The 22,838-nt window shown below is 44.4% G+C and overlaps 1 protein-coding gene across 2 annotated transcripts; it reads right to left on the bottom strand.

Moving 5' to 3' along the window:
• Positions 1-7,211: 7,211 nt before the first annotated feature.
• Positions 7,212-21,912, bottom strand: Hsd17b13 (hydroxysteroid (17-beta) dehydrogenase 13). Of its 2 annotated transcripts, NM_001009684.2 has the most exon segments (7): positions 7,212-7,629; positions 9,121-9,237; positions 10,741-10,878; positions 12,849-12,955; positions 14,859-14,990; positions 16,860-16,967; positions 21,618-21,912. In NM_001009684.2, coding segments are annotated over 7 exon segments (903 nt in total). In that variant the 5' UTR covers positions 21,828-21,912; the 3' UTR covers positions 7,212-7,538.
• Between the last annotated feature and the right edge of the window lie 926 nt (positions 21,913-22,838).

Raw genomic sequence — 22,838 nt, 5'->3', positions numbered from 1 at the left:
TTTCTATACATAGTAAGACTACCACAGAGCAGGGACAAAAAAAAAATTTAGAATTTTTCTACTTAAGTTTAGTCAAATTGTAATAATCTGTTGGTCTTCATTTTTGTTTTAACCTGTTTTCTGTCTCTCAGAGGCAGAAGCACAAGGATTACTGTAAGTCTGAGGACAGTCTCAGTTCTATGGTGGGTTCCAGGCCAACCAGGGCTACAACAAAACAAATAAACAAATTAGAGTATATAGCGAGAAAGGAACCTGAGGACTTGGTCGCAGATGCCCACTTGAGCTGCTCTGGGGGAAGGAGGATGAAGCTCTTTTATATTTTACTCCTCATATTTAAACTTTCATTGCATCAAGACAGAGATTTTAAAAACTACAGGCAGAAGTGTTATTCAAAAGATTACAATTCTATATGGAAAAATTAGCAGTTTTTATTGTTTCATTTTTTTTTTTTTTAGTTCAAAACTGGGTCTGGTGGCGCACCCTCACAATCCCAGTTACCTGTGGAGGCTGAGGTAGGAGAAGGCAAACTCAGAGATCACCCTGGGCTACAGGCTGAGTTGAGAACAGTCTGGGTAACTTACAGAGACTCTCATCACAAAGTGCATAGAAATGAGCCCCAGCTGGACTGTAGGATTTCTGGAGGTTGGACAAAAGCCAGCATTTCTTGGGGGAACTGGTCAAATAGATTTTTCCATCCCTAAAGGGCCTCCACTCCTCCGCCCCTGGTACTCATCCCCCTTATAATCTGTATAATGTCCATCCCAAGTTCTCTTGCTTCTCTCTGCTGTAGACACTTCTAGAAGCTTTTAGATCTTTTCTCTCTCTTACCCACAATAAAACCCTTCCCCCTAATGGAGCAGTCATGTTGGCCATTTATTTACCGAGCACCCTTGAATACAGGGAAGAGGATATCCTTGAAGAGGATAGCTCAATGGTAGAGCCCAAACCTTTTTTTATGTCTGGAAAACTTTCAGAGTTTAGAAAACATGGGAAACATGGGAAAATAGTACAAGCACATTCTTCAATGGTTTTCTTTAAATGGCAACTGTTGCAGTAAAAGTAAAAAAGGTGCAGGTCTCAACCGGTTCCTGAGCATACTGTACTTTCTCTCCCAGTCTCCTGGGTGGCCTGAGAGCCATTCACTGTTTCCTCGGCGAATTGTTACCATGCAGGGCATACATATCCCAATTCTGTGGCCTGCCCTGTGTGTCCCACCACCACACACTCTCTTGAACTCAATTAAGTTGTCACATGAGTGAACACACCACACAATAACCTCTGACCCAATTGATAAGGTATAATTTGCCCATCTAAACAGCACACAATCCTGTACGCACCCATCCTTTAAAACTAGTCATAACAACCTGTTCCATGCGCAAGGAAGATTCTTAACACATGCCGCCACGTTCTCCCAGCTCCTCCTCCTCGCTCTGGCCCCTCTCTTTCTAAAACTTTTCTCCTGGCCATCCTTCCTTCTCTTCCAAAGACATCAACCTTCAGGCAACATGTTCAAAAACACCTACATTATTAGTGCTTAAAACCAGTACCTCAACACTGTGAATTCAGTGAACAGCTTAAAGATCTTCGTAAAGTTTTCCATTTCTCCACTTACTTAAAATCTGGTTTTACAGTCATGTGTTATTTGTAATATAGTTTTTAATTTAAAGAGATTTCGTCCCATGTCTACGAGTCCTCAGAATGGCGGGCCATGTCAAAGCAAACACAGATGCTGTTGAGAAGCCATAATTGCAACAGGCAGGACATATCTCCAAGATCATCCAGTGTTAGTCCCTGAATGGAGAAATCTTTCCATTTAGCCAATAAAAGATAAATTGGCTTTTTTAAAAATTGATTTAGTGTTGCTATTCTATCTAAATTCATGTACTGAGATCTTATCTCCCAGTGGGACGCCACCCGGAGGTGGAATATATGGGAGGTAATTGGGTTGTGAGGGTGCAGCCCACAGGATGGGGTTAAAGTCCATTTTTCTCTGGCGAGAAAGCATAGTTCCCTCCTGGATCTGCAGGCCATTGGCAAGCGGGGCTTTGGCACGATGGGGCTTTGGCACGATGTGAGGGAGATGCTAAGAGATAACAGGGGTAGAGCTTACCACCCTGAGCTGCCTCTTGTCTCTTCCCTTCAAACACTGAAGAATGTGTTGCCGTTGAGAGTTGAGATCGGGCCATGCCTGTCTCTCTGTGCTCAAAACACTGGTTTTCCCGGGCCGTGTCTTGCCCCGAGGGACTCTGTTTTACAAACATTTTGATACCGTATTGAGTGCCCAGAGGCAGGATGATTCTGTTCTTTGGTGGGCACATGGTTCAGTCTGTTTGGCTCCGCTCGTAAGGCAGAGGGGAGGGGGGGGATGACTTGTTCCTAAAAGTAAAAAAAAAAAAAAAAAAAAAAAAAAAAAAAAAAGACCAAAAATCAAAACATAATATTCCATTCTAGAAACATCACACCAAACTGCTATTTTGTAAGCATGTGGGTTTATTAAAATCCTGTCATGAAAACCAGGCCTAAGATCTTCTCAGACACAACAGCCCCAAGAAAGGGTGCAACATACCCAGAAACCAGAACCCCTGGCATCACGATGACAAGGGCCCGGATATCCGTCATCTGATTACCCTGTGTGTATGTCAACATCGTGACCACAAGCAGAGGACACCAGCTCTCTCAGGGGCTTCAGCTCTGCTTGTCCCCAGAGCAGATATAGCCCACTGCCCTCACTTGTCCATCTGGGCTTGCTATCCATCTGCTCACGAATCTATCTGAGCCCAGGCCTGTCCCTTTCCTGTACAGTTCCCATGCTTCTCCAACTGGCTTCTGCAGTGCAAATCAACCCTGAGGCTCAGTACAACTCTGCCGTGCCCCGGGCTCCAGTACATCCAGTAGATCTCATCTCCCACAGAGAGCCCTTGGCAACCCTACCAGCTTCCTCCTCTGCCTCTCAGCCCTCTTTAAGAGTCCACTGGACTCTGCTGAGCACCCTTTAGCCTTTTGTAGCCATTAGGTAACCTGTGTCCCCTCCCTCTCTCCCTCCCTCCCCTTCCACTTCTCTCTCTCTCTCTCTCTCTCTCTCTCTCTCTCTCTCTCTCTCTCTCTCTCTCTCTCCCCTCACCCTCCCAGAGACTTGCGTTGTGTGATCTGAGTTTTTTTCCCCCCACATTGAAGAGCTTGACTGGCTATCAGGGGGAAAAAATGGGACTCCTTGGCAAATTGTTGTCAATGAAGGTGGTTTGTGAATTTATAGACGTTCAACGAATTCTAACCTCGTGGGAAAACACAGATGTGTCGTCTGTTTCTGACAGTTGCCCACAATGGGCACAGTTTACCTTGACTCCCAGCCAGCAAAACTGTGCGGTGCTCCATCAGCCTCGCCCAAGGGAGGGCCCTGCTTCCTTCAGAATGGATTAAGTTTTTCAGAACAGATAAAATATGTGCTTACGAGGCAGAGTTCATAAACTTGGGGAAAAGGCTTTGGGGTGTGTCTGGTATGACAAGTGACTGTCCGCGGTCACACTCTAATGCCAAGCAGTGCTGAACCATCTACTTCAATGTGGCCTGAGGTCTAGTGACTGGCTTTCCTAGATCCTCATACCTCAGCAGAGAGACTGGGTGTGCCACTGGCTTCCCTCCACACGCCTGCTCTTCCTGCCCAGCCAAGTAGAAACCAAAATGAAATACATCCTCTAAGTCATTGGGAAACTTGCCTTTTAGATTTCAGCCTTTTGGGGAATCGATCAACATGTAGTGATATATCAATCAGCCTGTGGTAATATTTCAATCAGCATGTAGTAATATTTTCTTATGGAGAAAAACATCTATGGGTATGAATAGTCTTCCTAAACTACACAAATATTTATAAAATATTTATAAGTATTTCTTTTCAGTTGGGTACTATGGCACACGCCTGTAATCAGCACTTGGGAGCTGAGACAGGAGGATTCGATCTCAAGATTCGTTTGGATTCCATATGGAGGTAGTGGCCAGTATAGGGCAATAGTTAAGATTCTGACTCAAGGAAAGCAAAACAAAACATTTTCTTAAAACTTCTCGCTCTCTCTCACACACACAATTTTAATTTTTCAAAACCTATTTTTAATGATGGTTCTTAAATGCTTCAACCTTTTAGCCCACCACCCACCAGGGGTTTGAAAAGAAAGGATACAGGGGAAGTGGACCTGAGTAGAAAGGTTGTCTGGAGCAACCCCCATCTGCGTTGACTGGAAATCTGCAGTTCCGTTCACAGGTCAGCAATGGCAGCTCGATCCACTCGCAAACACTTCACGGATACACCAGCAGTCCAGTTCAGCAGAGTCAGGTTAGCAACAGGGTGGCTTGACGTAGCAGAGGCAGTCAGGCCTCAGCCTTGGCACGAGTCAGCAGGAGGGACCAGGGAGGAACGCCAGGAGAAGTTCTGATCTGCCTCTCTCAGTTGAAACGAGGACCAGTGAAGACGAGAGACCAGTAAATGAGCTCTGTGAGCAAGGCAAGCTCAGCCCTCATCATCACGTTCCAAGCATCCCGTGCCTTCCATGGGTCTTGTCTCACCATGTCTTGCCTCAGAGTTGTGAGCTTTTGGGGGCACTTCTAGGAATTTGGCATTTGTCACTGGGCCCGGACAAGGAAGTAGGCTCGGATAAGAATATCAGAAACAGTGACCATGGGGCTGTGTTTGCGGATTTGCTGAGTTTCTACCTCACGTGATCTCTTTGCTTTCTACTTTACTTAATTACTATCTCGTGTGACCTCCTTGATTACCACTTTGCTTTACTTTGCCTTTGATCTAAGAACTGACCATGTGTTTTGGATGAACCTAGAATGATATAAAAGCAGGCTGGGAAAGACTAAAGCTGCTTCAGCCTTAGTGAGAGCTGGAGTCATTTTATAGTTTTGTCTAATTCTTCTTTTCTTCCTTTTTCAATCCTCACTCCCTCCCTTGAGACCCGGTTGACTGACTGAGCTGGCTTGGTCACCTTAGCATGTGCATCTGTTTCAGCTGACATCACTCTGCCAATCAGCCAGAGCCCACAGAAGAGGCCACAAACTGCAGCACGCCACCAGTGCATTTCTCTCTATGGAGTCCTGACAAATGGAGCTCAATTACGTAATTTAAGGCGGACCAATACAGGCGCACTGTCAGCGAAGGATCCTTTATTTTCTGTCCTTCTATGTGTTTGCTTTAGCCGAACATGCTTTCTCCTGTGTCTGCTTCAGTGAAATCTTCCTTCACGAGTCTGCCTTAGCCTTTCACCCGTGTCCATTTCAAGAGAACATTCCTTCACGTGTTTGCCCCAGCAAAACACTACCCAACACAACTGACTTTCCAAAGAGAGTCACACACACACACACACACACACACACACACACACACACACACACACACACACGTATAGATGCTCATACACCAGGCATGGGTACAATGATTAGAGGACACTTTCCCTGAATCCCATCTCTCTTTTTATAATGTGGATTCTGTAGGTTGACTTCAGGTCCTTAGGCTTGGCAGGAAGTGTTTGCCCACTGAGCCAACTCACAGGCCAGAGAAAACATTTTTATCTGAGAGGATACAATTGCCTCATATATTTTATGCTTTTAAAAAAATAGGCTTTTATTTCTTAAGTACTGTAAATGCTTTGGGAAAAGGAGGTGAAGTGAAATCCGCTTGGGTTTATTCAGTCAGTGGTGCAGCTAGCGTGATGATGTCACACACCAATATTTTATTGCTGTTAAGAAAATCACATACTTTATTGTCTTAAAACATTGGTATTAGCTCATTTATAATATGCACTTTTTCTCTTTTAAGTGTCTGAGTGTTTGCCTGAATGATGTATGGGTACCCCATGGATGCCTGGTGTTGGAGAAGGTCAGAAGAGTGTCAAATCCCCTGGACCTGGAGCAGCGGACTGTTGTAAATCACCATGTGGGCGTTTTGAACTGAATCCAGCTCCTCTGGAAGACTGAGGAGTTCTCTTAGCAACTGAGCTCTCTCCTCAACCCGCAGCTCATAGCCTTCTGGAATAAAGTACACTCTTGTTCAGCAGTGTATGGAGGAAAATAAAGTGTCAGCAGGTTGGGGAGCGATGTTGTTGTGACCTCTGGTCCTCTGCTGGCCCTGGACTATTGAAGATGCGCTCTTCACTCCATCCATGCATCCAGTTCCATTGGCTATGTCTGAACGTGGTGCCGTTTTTAGTCTATAACGTCCAAGAGTTGCACAGTGATGTCAGATGCTCATGGGCTCCTTACTACTGGCAGTCAGTGTGGCCATGAGATTGGTTGAGAATGGTTCATTTGAGAATAAAGAAGATAACGGTTCAGGACCAAACAAGAGGAGATACTGTCTGCTTACCAAAAAGGGTGTTTCCATGAACCGGGTGGACGATAAACAAATACTTACACCATTCCGAAATACTCATCAATAAATCAAGACACCATGCTCGCAGGGACCTAAGAATTCTATGACGGGTCTCTAACTAGAAGGAGTCTTACTTGGGGAATCTGTCCTTCCCGGGGGTAGCCTAAGGAGCTGTGATGTTGGCAGAAGTGAGAATTGTGAACGTGAAGATTATCATAGAAAAATATTTAGAAATGAACCTGGTACTTGTGAGGAAGATATCTACACTCAGAATCTGCAGAAGTGGATAAAAGAGATCATTGCTGCATGCCCAGGCATTCCTCTGGGCTTCCTTTAAAAATCACTAAAGCGACACGTGGAAATAACTCTGCAGGTTTATCGACAGGAGGGCAATGCAGACTGTCTGTTTAACCTGTGCTAGTCCGTGGGATCGGTCAATACAGAAGCCAAATGAAAACCCAGGAAGGTTTCCTGCTTCCTGATGGGATCTGTGTGGGAGGTCATGTTGCTGTTCATATGTATACGGTTGCATATTTTCAGTTATTGCCTCATAGAGCAAAAAAGAAAAACAAATGTGTTCAAGGTCTTTCCAAAGCAAAGAACAAGGTGTTTGAGATTTCACAGTTGCAAATCTGTGTCAATATTTGCTTCACCGAGTTGGGTAAATAAAACGGCCTCATTACCCATTCACGCGATGTGAAGAAAACTGCACACTGAGAAAAAAAAATGTGGAACAAAAATATTCCTTCCTAATTCATACGTCAAGGAGACAAGGCAGCGTTTTCATCCTGTCTACAAAGAGCAACCTTAAAACACCGACTTCTCCATCAAAACAGAAATCACTACAGCGTGCCAGCATTTGTCCAAGATTTTATTGTCTTACCCTTTCTCCCACATTTCTGTTTAGTAAAAACACACCAAATGACTTTTCACTCGGCTGTGCGACAGGCATTGTCTTACTACAGCTCCATTTCCATAACCCAATACCAGGGGCTGAGAGTTTAAGTATAAGAAACCAGAAGGACAGTTGACCACTCTCGTTTGCTCGATGGCTACTAGGGCCAAACCTACATTTTAAACACAAGGAACACTTCTAAAACGGGCGAAAGAAAGCCTCGCGTCCGCTCTAAACTTGGCTTCGCGTCATTGGCGTCCACACGTCTCTGCACGCAAGATGTTACTTCCTCTTGGTTCTGTGGCCCACAATCGCTTCAAACTGAATATTCTGTATACGGTTTATAGCTTTTAAGACACGTTCAGGAAAAAACCTGCATTAAGAGAGAGAGAGAGAGAGAGAGAACTTTTTAACTTGAAGTTTCGCTGCCAGTGTTTTTTTTCTGTTGTCAATTTAAAAGGCTCCCTGACACTCGCTTACCTGGCCCGCGTCCAGGTTCCCTCTACTCTCTGCTTCTTCCTTAGTCTCCCCTCCCTCGCCCCCATCTGCGGTGATCTATATATAACACAGCACCACTCTCGAAATAACAAAATCAGATGAGATCTTCTATCAATGATAGCCTAGAACTGACACCAAGCTCACTTCTGAAAATGGCAGCGTGTTCTGGAGGGGCAGAGAACTCAGAGTCCACCGCACACCGCCTTCCCCCTCTGCCTGTGTCCGGACCGATTACTTTAGAGAAAGAAAAACTAAAGAGCCTATTCAAAAGCTACTGCCTCTTGGCATATTTCGCTGCCCGTCAGTTAAACACGGCCAACTGGAAATGAATACAGAAAACCATCAGCTGTCTATAATAAGACGCGGAAGGGTTTACACGGGCTGAAAACCTTGACATGTCAGAGGGCTAAGTGCGAGAGGACAGAATAAGGAAGGGCATGCGTGGAGTGGAGGGCAGGACGAGCGCTTTCTGCAACTATCATGTTGGTGTTGTTTACTAATGCAACATCTCCTCCTTTGTGAGCCCCTGGGTAGAGGGCAGATGGGAGAAGAGACGGAGGTGGGGGGTGATCCAGCTGTGGAGGGTAAGAAGGGAGCTGATGCAGGCCCTTGAACAACAAGCCCAAAGACTAGTGTCTGCTTCTGATCACAGAACCAAGTCTCTCTCTAAGAGGAGTCAAATGCAAAGGGAGCAAAAGCCCTGTTACCAGGGTAACACATCGCCCTAAGCTGCTGTGCAGGAGGCAAGGGCTTAGAGACAGGTAACTGTTCTCACCCTAGGCACAGAAGCCAATCATTTTTGCATCTTGGTCACATACATGAGACCTGTTTTGAGCTACGCAGAGGACATTAGTTTCAGGGCGTTTTGCCGTCTTTGAGGCTCACAAGCCTGGGGGCAGGGGAAAAAAAAAGAAACGATTCCACTGTAAGACTCTCGGATTGTAAATGAAGTGATATAAAATCGTACGGAGTGGATTGTAAGACGTTTGAGATGTGCACTGTCACCAAGTGAGCACCCGAGGGTTTAGAGAGAGTCACACAAGCATGGGGGACCGGAGTCCAATCCTCAGAACACACACACATAAACTCCTGGGCATAGTGGTTCTGGATTTGTAACCCTAGTGTTGGGGGCTATAGGCCCTGGCATATTCCCGGTGCTGAACATCTATCCTAACCAAACTGCTGAGTCCAGGTCTCAGTGAGAGACTGTATCGAAAGAAACAGGGGTGGGGGGAGGGAGGGAAGTAAGGAGGGAGGTAAGTAGGGCAGTAACAAGAAAAAGTAATTTTCACTGGGGAGGTGGGGAGTTTCCATAGCAACATTTCTATTTGTGCTCCAGTGTCTCAGGGTTCTGTGCTGTACTTACATTTCCACTATTAGAGAGATATTGATATAGGACGGAACGAAGATCATTTTCTTGTTGGTAAGTATCCCATCGATCAGACTCCTTGCAACTTCATCCGGCTCTAACACAGGCCATAACCTGATGGAAAGGGGTTGGGGGGGGAGGGAGAGCTTATGTCCATTTATATCTTACTTCTTCCCTTGGATGCTGGAATTGAACCCAGAACTTCACAAATATTAAGCATGTATTCCATCGTTGAGGTAAAACCAAGCCTCTCGATTTATATTGTTTTTAATTAATTAATTTAGTTAATTAATGAATGAAGGAAATTATCTTGTCTCCTCACCAAATTCAGAATTAGGATTTAAAGTGTCCCAGGCTTCCCCGCATGAACGTCACCCCTCCCCCTTCCACCTCCCACACTGACATCTTGTTAGCACATCCTTATGCTCATGGGTCCAGTAGGTCTGACTGTTACCTCACCAGGTCAAAATAATTAAATCACAACAAGGTACAAGATGGGAGGGGTGGGGCAGCCAGGGAACAAAATGGAGGGCATAGCATCACTCAGGGCCAGGAAGGAAACACTGGATTTCCAATGCCTGCTGGACGTAAACAGAGTATTCTATGTCTGAGTACACTTCCTGTTGTGTGTGGGTATCCACAGAGCTGAATTGTTTTGAGGTGTTTAGTCCTTGAGATTTGCTTCTCCTGTAGTTTTCTGGGGATTTAAGATCTGCGTAAGGAGCGTTCTGTTAGAGCTGCCGGCGTGGCATTTCTTGATTCAAAGGTTACACACGTGTATCAGCGAGAAGTGCTTATAACCTATATCCAGTGTTGGAGTCGTCCATTAATGAAGACGAGAGAAAAACCAAAGCATAAAAATGGATTTTAGAGTTGGGGATTTAGCTCAGTGGTAGAGCGCTTGCCTAGCAAGCACAAGGCCCTGGGTTTGGTCCCCAGCTCTGAAAAAAAAAAAAAGAAAAAGAAAAAAAATGGATTTTAGGTGTTACCCCAAGGTTAGCATGCCTAGGCATGGCTGTTGTGGGTGCTGGAACTGAATCCCATGAGACAGTCTGTGGTTTCCGCAGACTCACGTGTGATTGAGATGTCTGTGGTGAGGACCGGCAAACCCTCACACAGCAGCGCAAGTCAATACTTTTTACATTATCCTGGCTCTGTGTCTCCCCTTCCTAGTTTTGCAATGGAGTTTTCAGTCCAGCCTCAGAACCACATCTGACATGAGCACCTCAATGTCAGCCTCAGCGGGGAGGGGAGATCCAGGGTCCAGAGCCTGAGTGGGAACACTCCTGGGCCCTGGGCACTGCTGTGTCTGCAGCTAAGGTTGCTCCAGGCTCATGGCCAACCTAAACGTGTTCTTGGTTTCCTCCTTCATTGCATCTTCCCCTGGAGAGGTAGGATACTCCTGACCAAACGCATCGGATTCCACACTGAGCACCTGCCAGGATTTTAATGGCCCCCACTGTCCCACATAAGAAAGCAACTATGGGTTGAGATCGTGCCACAGGATTAACTAAAACGTGCGTGTGACATACTTGTTAAGTACCTATGGCCTTCTCAAGAGTCCAGCGTCTGGGAGGGCTCCAGCTTAAAGGTCTGCGTAACTCATTCCCCTCTCACCTGGTACTTGGGTTTTTGGTGAAGCCAGTATTCACGAACACAGGGCAGAGACAGGAGGTTTTGATACCGGTTTTCCCCAAGGTGTCCAGTTCTGCAGTCAGTGCTCTGTGGAAGCCCACAGCAGCGAACTTGCTGGAGCTGTGAGAAAAGCAGCCATTGGCAAAGGTGGCAGGGCGGGGGTGGGGGGGAGCGGGCACTCTCGGCTACCATTGAGAAGATAGCATCATTGGTCCCAACCTGCTACTCTAGTTTTTCTGAGAGGGCAAATGATCATTTGGTTTTCTTTTCTTAGGCATTACACAGAATTCTGAACAAGCACAATACCTGTTTTTTTCCCTTGGGGTGATGGGGATCGAACTCAAGGATCGATACATGGCAAGCATGTATTCATTCGACCATTGCTAACCCCCAGGCCTCTGTTTCTAATTTCTAAGTAGCAGTGTTAGCAAAAGGGTCACTTTGCAGATGGGTTTAATGTTTTTCACTGTACATGTGACCTTTTCTATGGTCCAGTCAATGCTTCTTACTCAGGTTTTATTAGTTTTTAACCTTTTAAAATGTAAGTCAGAAAAGGGTACTTAAAACATTGTGAAGTTAACATTGACAAACTTTTGCGGGCGGAGCTCATTTCTCCTCCCTTGATTAGTGAGCTGATGTTTTCTCTCTTGTTGCTGGTAGCCTCATTGGTCTCCTAATTGTGTGCATTTGGAGTAAAGGGGCTCTTGATGGTGTTGGTAGGGTTGTGTTTGTATGTGCAACCTTTAGCCTTTTGTTCTTTCTGATTATAAAATGTAGGTAGCAAAACTCAACAGATCAGCATATGCATAGTGACTTATTATCTACAAGGCTCTATGTAAGTTTTAACTATAGTTTTTGTCCATGTGAAAAAAAATCAGTGTTAGAAGTTATCTCTGTCTCCCTCTACTCTCTCTCTCTCTTTGTCTCTCTCTCTGTCTCTGTCTGTCTCTCTGTCTGTCTCTGTCTGTCTCTGTCTCCCTCTATTCTCTCTCTGTCTGTCTCTGTCTGTCTCTGTCTCCCTCTATTCTCTCTCTCTGTCTCTGTCTGTCTCTCTGTCATGTCTCTGTCTGTCTCTCTCTGTCTCTGTCTGTCTCTCTCTCTGTCATGTCTCTGTCTGTCTCTGTCTGTCTCTGTCTGTCTCTCTCTGTCTCTGTCTGTCTCTGTCTGTCTCTGTCTCTCTCTGTCTCTCTCTGTCTCTCTCTCTGTCTCTGTCTCCCTCTACTCTCTCTGTCTCTGTCTCTGTCTGTCTCTGTCTGTCTCTGTCTGTCTGTCTCTGTCTCTGTCTCCCTCTACTCTCTCTCTCTGTCTCTCTGTCTCTCTCTCTGTCTCTGTCTCTCTCTCTGTCTGTCTCTCTCTCTGTCTCTCTCTATCTGTCTCTGTCTCTGTCTCTCTCTGTGTGTGTGTGTGTGTGTGTGTGTGTGTGTAATGGAAACCTGAACTACATTGAAATTTAACTCATCTGTGGCCATGTTTAGTGTGTGAGGGATTGTTTAGTCCATGATCAAGTTTAGCTTTGAATATGCCTCTAAAGAAATAACACATGCATCTGCTACATCCACATATCCTGGTAAAATTGTTCCTGAGACCATCGTATAGCAGTAGGGAAACAAGATGCCAATAGCAGAGGTCGCAGGGATGTGCTGCAGATGGCGAGTGTGTCTGTGTCCCCGGGACATGGTGTGCACTGTCTGCATCTCCTGGGAAAGTGAGTGCTCCATTTCCTTCCCTCACACACGCATGCACATAGGCCACGCTCTACCTCTGTGCTCCTGTTAGCTTCTGGGTGCTTTGCTTCCTACTCTGCTGTGTTTCTTCTCTCAACAGCTCCTCATTCTAGGACATAATGGAAACATACTCCATGGGGCAGTTTTCAGAACCCTAAGATAATTTAAATAATATTAAATCAAGTTTCCTTGCTTTAGAAGTCATTTGAAAATTTACCCAATATACTAGGTAAATTCCCTATGTCCAAATTACCAAGCTGTGAGCACTGAGGAAACTATGTTAATTAACCCCTGTAATAATTCCCTATAAATAATCCCTAAGCTAATAAGCACAAGTGCACAGCGCTGTTAGCATTCTATACCTACCAATATGGGATGAGATAAGGAATCACTCTGTGGCCACACACTGAAGCCACTGTGACAATGTGGCCAGAGTTTCTTCTCAGCATCGATGGAAGGAGTGCTTTTATGATCTTAAGGTCCACATGAAAAGGAAAGAAACCGCACGGGGATTAGAGAGATTCCAGGCCAGGTGGTTTCATTTCCAATGCCTGCACTGAAGCGGAGGAGGGGGCATTGGAAATCACACACTTGCAAGACTCTGAGGTTAGGGCAGTACTCAGAATGCCCTCTAGATCATGCCCAGGACCTGTGGAGCGAGCATGCCCCCTCTTCCCTTGAGGAGTTGAGTAGTTCCCTCCGTATTTGCTACATAAGCAACACTGTTATTTTTCTCAGTGCTAGGGATTAACCCAAGGGTTTTGTGCATGCTAGGCTGAGCTCTGCGCCACATTGTCAAGGGGGACATCCACAGATGCAGGAACTGAAGGCTGATTTACCGTTTTACAAGTTCTTGGCTCCAGTTTGAGGAAAGGGAACCTGTACTCACATCAAAGCAGCTGAAGTTCTATCCTGGCCCATAGCCACCATGCATAGGGAGGAGACGCAAATCTCTTTCTTGTAACAGTATTATTATAGGATACATTCTTGGGAAACAAAAGATTTTTTGTTTCCAAAACAAAAAAAACAAAAACAAAAACAAACAAACAAAACAAAAACGCCTCACTGTACAGTGGGAAACATCAGGACATTTTATGAGAATTTTACAGACCCACTCTTCAAATTCTATGGAAATTCCTAGAGCCCAGATTGCCAGGCCAAACCCCTACCAGCCCTGCCTGCAGATCTATATGGAGGCGATGAGAGCTCCTGTCTTTCTAAACCTCTACCTTTTGATATACCTTGTGACATAGCTATAATTTCCTATTAATTATTTGATAACTAATCTGCAAGCTCTCTCTGCCATGTGACTGGGATGTTAGTGGAGTCATGAGGGGCTGATGAAGGATGCTTTTCAAATCCAGGTTTGCTCCAGTTGCCATAGTAATATCGGGGCCCCACAACATTAATTCCTATAAACGCTCCCTCCAAAGGGTTGAGAAGCATACTTCAGCTTCTCACAAACCACCAATAGTAAGAAATCTTCTGACTCATCTCTCTACGCTCCAGAATTCCACAGATCTACCAGGCTTATTCATCTCACAGCCCGTAGGCTGCTTATGACCGAGATGTGAATACAGACCACTGCAAACTTGTTAACTGACATAAAACATTTTGAGATTTTTTTTTCCCTTTTGGTAGCCGATGGTGAAGTTCTCAGGCAGGAAGTTTGTAGATGATAATGCTAGGTCAAAATGTCTACTTGTCTCAGAACCTAACTCAAAGTGTCCCCAACTCCTGCACGCATCTGAATAGTTGTTTTCTGTCTTTTCAGCTCTAAACACCTATGAAAGGAAGACACAGAAAGATGTAGGCAGCACGCATCTCCTCTAAAATATTGGAAAGATATATATATATATATATATATATATATATATATATATATATATATATATATATATATAACCTTGCTGACACACGCCAAGCCATATGTTAGATTTTGTTTGACAAAATAAACCAAATGGCTCTCTCTTTTGGGTGTGCTGTGTTCACTTGAACTCTAAACTCTGCTGCCAGAAACCTGTGACCCTTCTACTCAAACACACTATAAGATTCCTGACTTACAAAACAAAAAAATGGGGCTAGGGAGATTGCTCAGTGGTTAAGAGCACTGGCTGCTCTTCCAGAGGTCCTGAGTTCAATTCCCAGCAACCACATGGTGGCTCACAACCATCTGTAATGGTGTCTGATGCCCCTCTTCTGGTGTGTCTGAAGACAGCTACAGTGTGCTCATATACATAAAAGAAATAATTAAAATTTAAAAAGACAAAGCAAAACAAAAAAAACCTAACCCCCCCAATATTGTGAACTCAATGACTTCCTTGTACTGAAGAGATGTCAGATACACACACTCATAAGTCTTTCTGACTTACTCACCCAAAAATGTCCTAGGATGTTGACCTCGAAGGTCTTGGTGATCTCCTCATCCTTGGTGCTAAGAAGGTCGGCTGGATAAATTGCCCCAGCGTTGTTTACCACAATCTCTATGTCACCAACTTCTTTCTTTACCTTTTAAAGTGCAGAGAATGCACACACAGGGTAAGTCATTCTCACAGAGCCCATACTGATAGGGGGACAGACAGAGGCATTTTTATATTCTATATTATAAGGATATACATTTCCCCATGTCAAACAGAACCAGAACATACACACTATTTATAGCTCAGCAGTTACACACTGGGTGTTCTGAGTTAACCACTCCACACCCTACCCCTAGCCATCCAAGGAGTCCAAGGTTGATACCAGCAGAAACTAGGCCAACTCAACATCCACTGCCCCTATAATCAGACAGCCTTTGTCCACACCCACTGCCATCCGCTGGCTGGATGACATGGAAGACAGATATCTAAGATATCAATCCGTCTCCCAAGAATAAAGAACAGCTTTAAGATGTCATTTCTGTCTGTGCTCACTGGCTTGGTGACAGCTAGCCTGGTCACATGGCCATCTAGGCTTTTGTTATTCCAGTGCATGAGGTCTCAGAGTTCAGACGTGAAAGAACCAGGTCAGCAACACGAAGGGAACCCATCGTGAGGTAGGGCTGAACTGTTTTGGTTACAACCTTAAATTGTGTGTCCAATATATAATAGGTAGTGTGAAAGCTTATGAACTTAAATAATCAAGAATTGATGTTTGTGAGCTGGAGAGATGGCTCAGTGGTTAAGAGCACTGACTGCTCTTCCAGAGGTCCTGAGTTCAAATCCCAGAAACCACATGGTGGCTCACAGCCATCTGTAATGGGATCTGATGTCCTCTTCTGGTGTGTCTGAAGACAGCTACACATACCTCACATACATTAAATAAGTAAATAAATCACACACACACACACACACACACACACACACACACACATATATATATAGAATTGTTGTTTGTGCTGGTAAATGATACTTAAGTGTTACGTATTTACACTTAAGGTATTAAGTAATTAATCTTTTTTTTTTTTTTTTTTGGTTCTTTTTTTTTTTTCGGAGCTGGGGACCGAACCCAGGGCCTTGCGCTTCCTAGGCAAGCGCTCTACCACTGAGCTAAATCCCCAACCCCCTAAGTAATTAATCTTGGTTCTACTTCACACTGGCCACAGGATCTTTTTCTGGGCCATACCATCTAAGCTTTTATTTGCCTATCTATAGTGAGGCTAATGGGATTTAAAAATTAAATCAGATTAGAAAAGGCAGTAGCTTATTGGAGAGTTTGGTTTATCATAAGCACTCGATGTTTGCTTTTTAAAAGAGTAGGTATGGATGGAGAGATGGCTCAGTGGGTAAAAGCATTTATTTTTGTTTTTCTTTTCCAGACCTGATAACCCCAAGATCCACATCATGGATGGAGAGACCTACTTTCAAAAGTTGTCATCTGAATCCCACATACACACTGTGGGGTATGTGTGCAGCGCTCCATACACACACACACACACACACACACACACACACACACACACACACACACACACAGAGCAAATAAATAAATAAAATGCTTAAAAAGCCATTAACTGTGTTTTCCATAAAAGACTAGATTATACACAAACCAATAAAATCTCAGAGAGGAAATAAGTTAAAGAAAAAGTAAAACAAAATCTAATTTTAAAAAAGTTAGAAAAGATAACAAATTTTCTGCTGATAAATCATCTTTCGTTTCCTCTGGGCCAAATTTTTGGTCACAGCAGATTAGATTCAAACTATGAAACAATGAGAGCTGAGTGGCTATTAATACCAAGAAAGTTCTATATTTGTCCTCCTTCGGTCACAGCAACTTGACCGAGCAGCTGACGTCTACCGGAAGCCAAGCAGCCCTAGACAAAGACAACCTTTTCATTTCCCCGCTCAGTATCAGCTGATGCGGAGGGTTATATGTAGACACATGCATCCCGGTTCTCACCTGATCCACAGACTTGTAAATCTCTGCCCGGTTGCTGCAGTCCACCACAAACACGTGCACGACAGCCCCCAGTTTCCTGCATTTGGCTGCGGTTTCCTCAACACCGTGCTGGGGCCCGCAGTGGGGGTGGAGTAAGGGGGGGGGGAGAGACAAATTTGAGAAAAGATCAGGCTCTTTAAAATACTTTAAAATCCTTGTCCAATTAATCTGCTTATGTGAACTCATTATTTAATTACATTGACTAATTAACTGCCAAAGTAGCAGCGGAGCCTGGAGCCAAAGAAAAACAAACCCTTCCCGTTAAGGCTTTTGCAGCTTTTCATCTTGGCCTGGGCTGCCTGTCTAGAGTGATGATGTCATAGCATGAGGGGCATCCCATAAGTGCTTGAAGACGCTGCGCCTCACAGTGTAGGGAAGATGTCTGAGCATGGAGGACAGAAGACTGGTCCACTCGATCAGCACACGGTTGTGGAGCAGCACCCACTGCTGACAGTAAAGTGCTGAGCCACCATCTAGCGGCCACTCTAGATGGCTTCTACTGACAACTTGGATTCATCCCCCTGGTGCCAGGAGAGAGTCTTATCCAATAAAAGCTTCCATGGGGAAACTGTTACTACATGTGCCAATCTTAACTGGGTATTTATTCTTCTGGAGCTTTGGAGGGGAAAAGGCCAAGAGCCAATGGTTGAATTCTCACTAGGGTGAGAATTGCACACAAGTCCTCTAAGACACGGAGACAGCTTATTTTTAGCCTAGATTCAGAAGCCTTTTACCTGAGATTGTCCTACCATAGTGTGTGTGTGTGTGTGTGTGTGTGTGTGTGTGTGTGTGTGTGTGCGCGCGCACGTGCGCGCACGTGTGTGTGCATGTTTTCTCTCTTGTTGTTTTAGACCAGCTGTCACTCTCAATCCCTTGCTTACTATGTGCACCCCAAGTGGGGTTTCCAACTCAGGCCAATCCTCCTGCCTCAATCTTCTGAATATTGCAATTACAGGTATGAATCATCACCCTTGGCTTTTTGTTTTGTTTTTTCAACTTACATTTCAGGAAAATTTGAATTCATTTTAAGTTTTGACACCTATTGATTTCATAGTGAACAGTATGGGGTTCAAATTCTTTTTTAAAACCACACTTTTCGGGGTTGGGGATTTAGCTCAGTGGTAGAGCACTTGCCTAGCAAGCGCAAGGCCCTGGGTTCGGTCCCCAGCTCCGAAAAAAAGAGAAAAAAACCCCCACACTTTTCCCTCTAATGTTTGTCCCCATTTCTCTGTGATGGAGAGTGAAGATGCCCAGGAAGCTCTCTCTTGTGCATGCTGGGATGGCAATAGTGTAGCCATCATGTGGGCTGTCACTGAGTGGATGGTGGTTTTGGCTATGCTGGTTGCCTCCCTCTGGCCCCTTTGTATTTCCCCATCTTGGCTAAACCACAAAGCAACAATAAGAGTCTCAAAGAACAAACTTTAAGGAGGATTAGGATGTTGCTACAAAACCAACTGTACCTTCACATAGACTTGGGATAGGCTGCCACATAGGGCATAGGTCTGCATGGGGCTGTGGAATAGAGCTGTGGTCTGGGTAGGAACCTTTTCCACTAATGCTGGCTTCATTTCCACTAATGACGGCTGCCTACTGCTACATGGCCCAGCTGTTCTCACTAGTCTCATACAGCTGCAAGGAGAGGCAGTAACCAGAGGGTCAAGCAAAGATTTGACTGAAGAAGAAACAATGTATTAGTGTTACTTTCTTCAGTAGCACAAGCAAAGATTAGACTGAAGAAGAAACAATGTATCAGTGTTACTTTCTTTAGTAGCATAAGCAAAGATTAGACTGAAGAAGAAACTATGTATCAGTGTTACTTTAATAGCTAAGCAAATGATTGAACTGAAGGAGAAACAATGTATCAGTGTTACTTTCTTCAGTAGCTCAAGCAAAGATTAGACTGAAAAAGAAACAATGTATTGGTGTTACTTCAATAGCTAAGCAAATGATTGAACTGAAGCAGAAACAATGTATCAGTGTTACTTTCTTCAGTAGCACAGCCTTCAGCAAGCTGTCCCTACTTCTGTAATAAGCCCTCATGCAAGCTCAAGTTAGCAATCCTAACTAAATTCATTAGCTCATGCACATATGGAAGACATGAAAGACCAAGGAGACGGTTAGAGAGGGGATCAGCAAGAGTGTGAGGGGACCAGAGATAATGATGGGCTGAACAGTGAATATGATCAGAATACACATGTCTAGAAAGCTTAAGGTGAAGCCCGGTATCCTGTATGAGCAATAGTTGCTAATAACTTGCAAATTATCCAGCCTTATAACTAATCTGGAGCATGGCAGAATGCAGCTCTTTGTCACTTTTGCACAGGAAACATCTGGGGTGTCAATGCTAATCCCCACGTCCTTTTTAATAGTGTACAAATTAGTGTGATCCATGCTGGCATTCCCACACACAAGGCATGACAGCCCATGCTTATTGTCTTCTCCTACACTCTTTTGTCTCTTGCTATAGCTCCACCTGTAACCAGGGCTGGGTTCTAACTTGCAGCAACCCTCTTGCCTTGGATCCTCCAGTGCTAGGGCCAGAGCAGAGTGACCATGAGCACCCTGCCTCCCATCCCTTGTTTTGTGAGCCTGGCTCCTTTTTCACCTAATGTTTTAGTGACCTCCAGTTTCATCCAATGTCCTTCAGAGTGATCTCATTCTTCCAAAAGACTGAACTATGTTCTATGTGTGAAAAGCACATCTATGGATGGGCACCTAGGCTGGTCCTACGATTTTACTATTGAGTCCTTTTGTGCTTCTTAGATTTGCCCTTCATTCCTTGAATACATAAATGCTTTCATCCCCGGTTATCTTCCTGCAGCCCCTCCCCCCTGCTGGCCTCCCTTGTTTCAAGTCTCTGTGTCACTGTTTTTTAAAGTCGGGGGCTTCTCTGTGGCCTTGCATCTCACCGTTTATGGGAAAGGAGCCAGCATCAATGGAAGGCTGGCCCCTCAGTGAACAGGGGAGCCAGAGTTACGCTTGCAGCTTTGTGGCCAAATCATTTGATGTCTTAAATGTTTAATCATGACATTCAAGAATTCAAAGAGAGTTTACAAGGTAGTCAGTTTTCAGGAACAGAAAAAAACTGGAAGTCCTCTTTGATGTGACCTCTTGCTAGTTTTACTCTTTCTGTGTCTGAAAAATTTCAAATTAAAGGAAATGTACTAAGTTAAGTATTGATGTCTTCCCAGCAGGCACACTTGGGAGGTGATCTGAAAGATTCATGAAGCTTCTTCATGACATATTCTTGTTTATATATATATTTTTTTACAAGGGTCTAAGATCAGGTTTTTCAACTCCAAGAAGACTGCCTGGGATCTCTGCAGGATTTGCTAATCTCAGAATCATCTCCATGTACCCCGTTAGCCCATCTTGCCCACAGATGCCTGTGTCTGCTAAACAAAGATGCACAGTGCATCTCGGGATTCTTCACTGCTCAAAATGAACCAAAGAGCATTCGAAGGCTGGGGAAAGTGTGTGCTAACTGCAGATGGCAAAGAACATAAAAACAGGGTTGCCTGAAGCCAAGCAAAATCTCAAGGAAACCTTTGGAAACTGTTTCTCAACAAACAAACAAACAAACACCCCGAGTTTCTCCAGTCTGAGCCATTGTATTTCGTATGTGTCAGCCCAGACGTTTGGTTTTGATTTCCTTGTAGTGCTGGGGCTCAAACCCAGACACAGGTGGATCTACTATCTAGCTTGTATATGCTAGATAACTGCTGTGTCCCTAGTCCAGTTCTTCAAAGATTACAGTCCCAGAGACAGTTTCTTGTGGCGCATGTTTTTATGGCTGTGTGGGAGAATGTGCATGTTTAGGAGAAAGTGACACAAGATGTCAAACACCTTCAGACTTAAGGGTAGTTAAGAGCATTTATAAATAAACAAGAGGTTAACAACTTCTCAGAGATGTCCAAACGAAAGCCTGGTGGCAATGTAGACATTACCATATGTGGTGCTGCGCACGCGCCAGGCCACCTTAAGTACTTAAAGTGTTACTCTCTTCATGGACTCTTCTTGCTCAGGACCTGGCAATTCCTTTTTTCCCTGCTAAAAGTCAGATGTAAGTGTTTTAGGGTTGCTTGTGTGTGAGTGGAGGCACCATGGGTTTCTGCTGTAAGTCCTTTGTGTACTTTTTGTTTTGAGAACCCCTCAAATGTGTAAAAACCTTGAGTGGCAGCTGTGACTCAATGGTGAGTGCTCTCCTGGCACGTAATAAGTCCCGGCCTCGGCCTATCACAGAAAGGAACAAATGAATAACCGAATAAATGAAAATTTAAAAATACAGAAGTTATTCCTAGCTTCAATAAACTGCCTATTGGCCAGTTTGGTTGTTGACAATAATCACGTGTGGGTTTTGTTTCCCTCCGAGGTTTTATTCCAATTGTAGAGATTTTTTTAAAAAATTAAAGTTGAGGTAAGTTATGTGGCTTGCCTAAGTTCAGCAGCTGGGAGGCTTCCTGACCCCTTCGTCTCGTTATCATATTGTACACCATGATAGAAACAAACAAACAAACAAAACGCCCCAGGCTTAGTTCTCCAGTGCATTGGTTCCACCTAGCTCTTACGGCCCAGGGATCTAGAAAGGCTCCAGTGATTTATTAAAACTTTGAAAACGGAAAGCACAAAGAAAAGCCGACACTAAGTCAAGTGAGCAGAGAAACCTACGCCTTATTATTTTTGTGACTTTAAAAGGCTGGCAGAAACATGCTTCCTTACCTTACTAATATCCCACAGGACCAATCTGCTTTTCTGCTTTGCAAATTCATAAGCCGTCAGCCTGCCTATTCCGTGTCCAGCTCCTGTGATGAGAACAGTCTGTCCGGCCACAGACTTTCTTCTCTGGGGAATGAAGAACTTTACCAGTGACTCCAGGTAGGAGTAGATGATGATGCCCACCAGCAAGAGAAGCTCCAGGATGAGGTTCATGGCTCTGAGCTGCTCTCTCCCTTGGACTCTGTTCTCCTAGCAGATGCCCCCGCACGGAGCTCCACAGAGAGCCCTGTCAAGTATTGTGGACTGCCAGAGAAGAGACAGACTTTGACTGTGTCCCCTGACGAATCAGATACACCATTGGTTTTTGAAATAATGCCAGTCTCTAACATAAGCACAGCATAGGTCAGGGAGCCCAGTGGGTTGTGCCCTTTGGACCCGCTTATCTGAAAAGCAGTTGTGTTCCATGTTTCAACACAAAACTTCACTCCTCAAAGTTATTCTGGAAGGATTGCATCAGCTAATGGTCTGTTATCGTGTGTGTGTGTGTGTGTGTGTGTGTGTGTGTGTGTGTGTGTGTGCATATTAATGAAACTTTAAGGGATTAGTGAGAGGACTTAGCAGTCAAAAGTGCTTGTCATGTAAGCCTCACCTGAGTCTGATCCCCAAATCCAAAGTGGAGGGAGACAACCAACTCTACACACACACAGCGAGACAGAGAGAGAGAGAGAGAGAGAGAGAGAGACATACACATACATACACACACATATACACCCACACACATCCACAGACACACAAACACATACACAGACACATACACACAGACATGCACACATACATACACACACACACACACTCACACACACATACACATACACACACATACACATACACACACATACACATACACACACATACACAGACACACACACATACACAGACACACACATACACAGACATACACACATACACAGACACACACACATACACACACATACACAGACACACACATACATAGACACACACACATACACAGACACACACATACATAGACACACACACATACACAGACACACACATACACAGACACACACACATACACAGACACACACATACACAGACACACACACATACACAGACACACACACATACACAGACACACACAAACACACACAGAGAGACAGAGACAGAAAGATATACACATACACATACATACACACACATATA

This window comes from Rattus norvegicus, chromosome 14 (genome assembly GCF_021556685.1).
Source record: "Rattus norvegicus strain SHRSP/BbbUtx chromosome 14, alternate assembly SHRSP_T2T, whole genome shotgun sequence".
In the NCBI taxonomy this organism is placed as follows: domain Eukaryota; kingdom Metazoa; phylum Chordata; class Mammalia; order Rodentia; family Muridae; genus Rattus; species Rattus norvegicus.
Note: the sequence above shows the minus strand (reverse complement) of the source record. Positions and strands in the feature narration are given on the sequence as shown.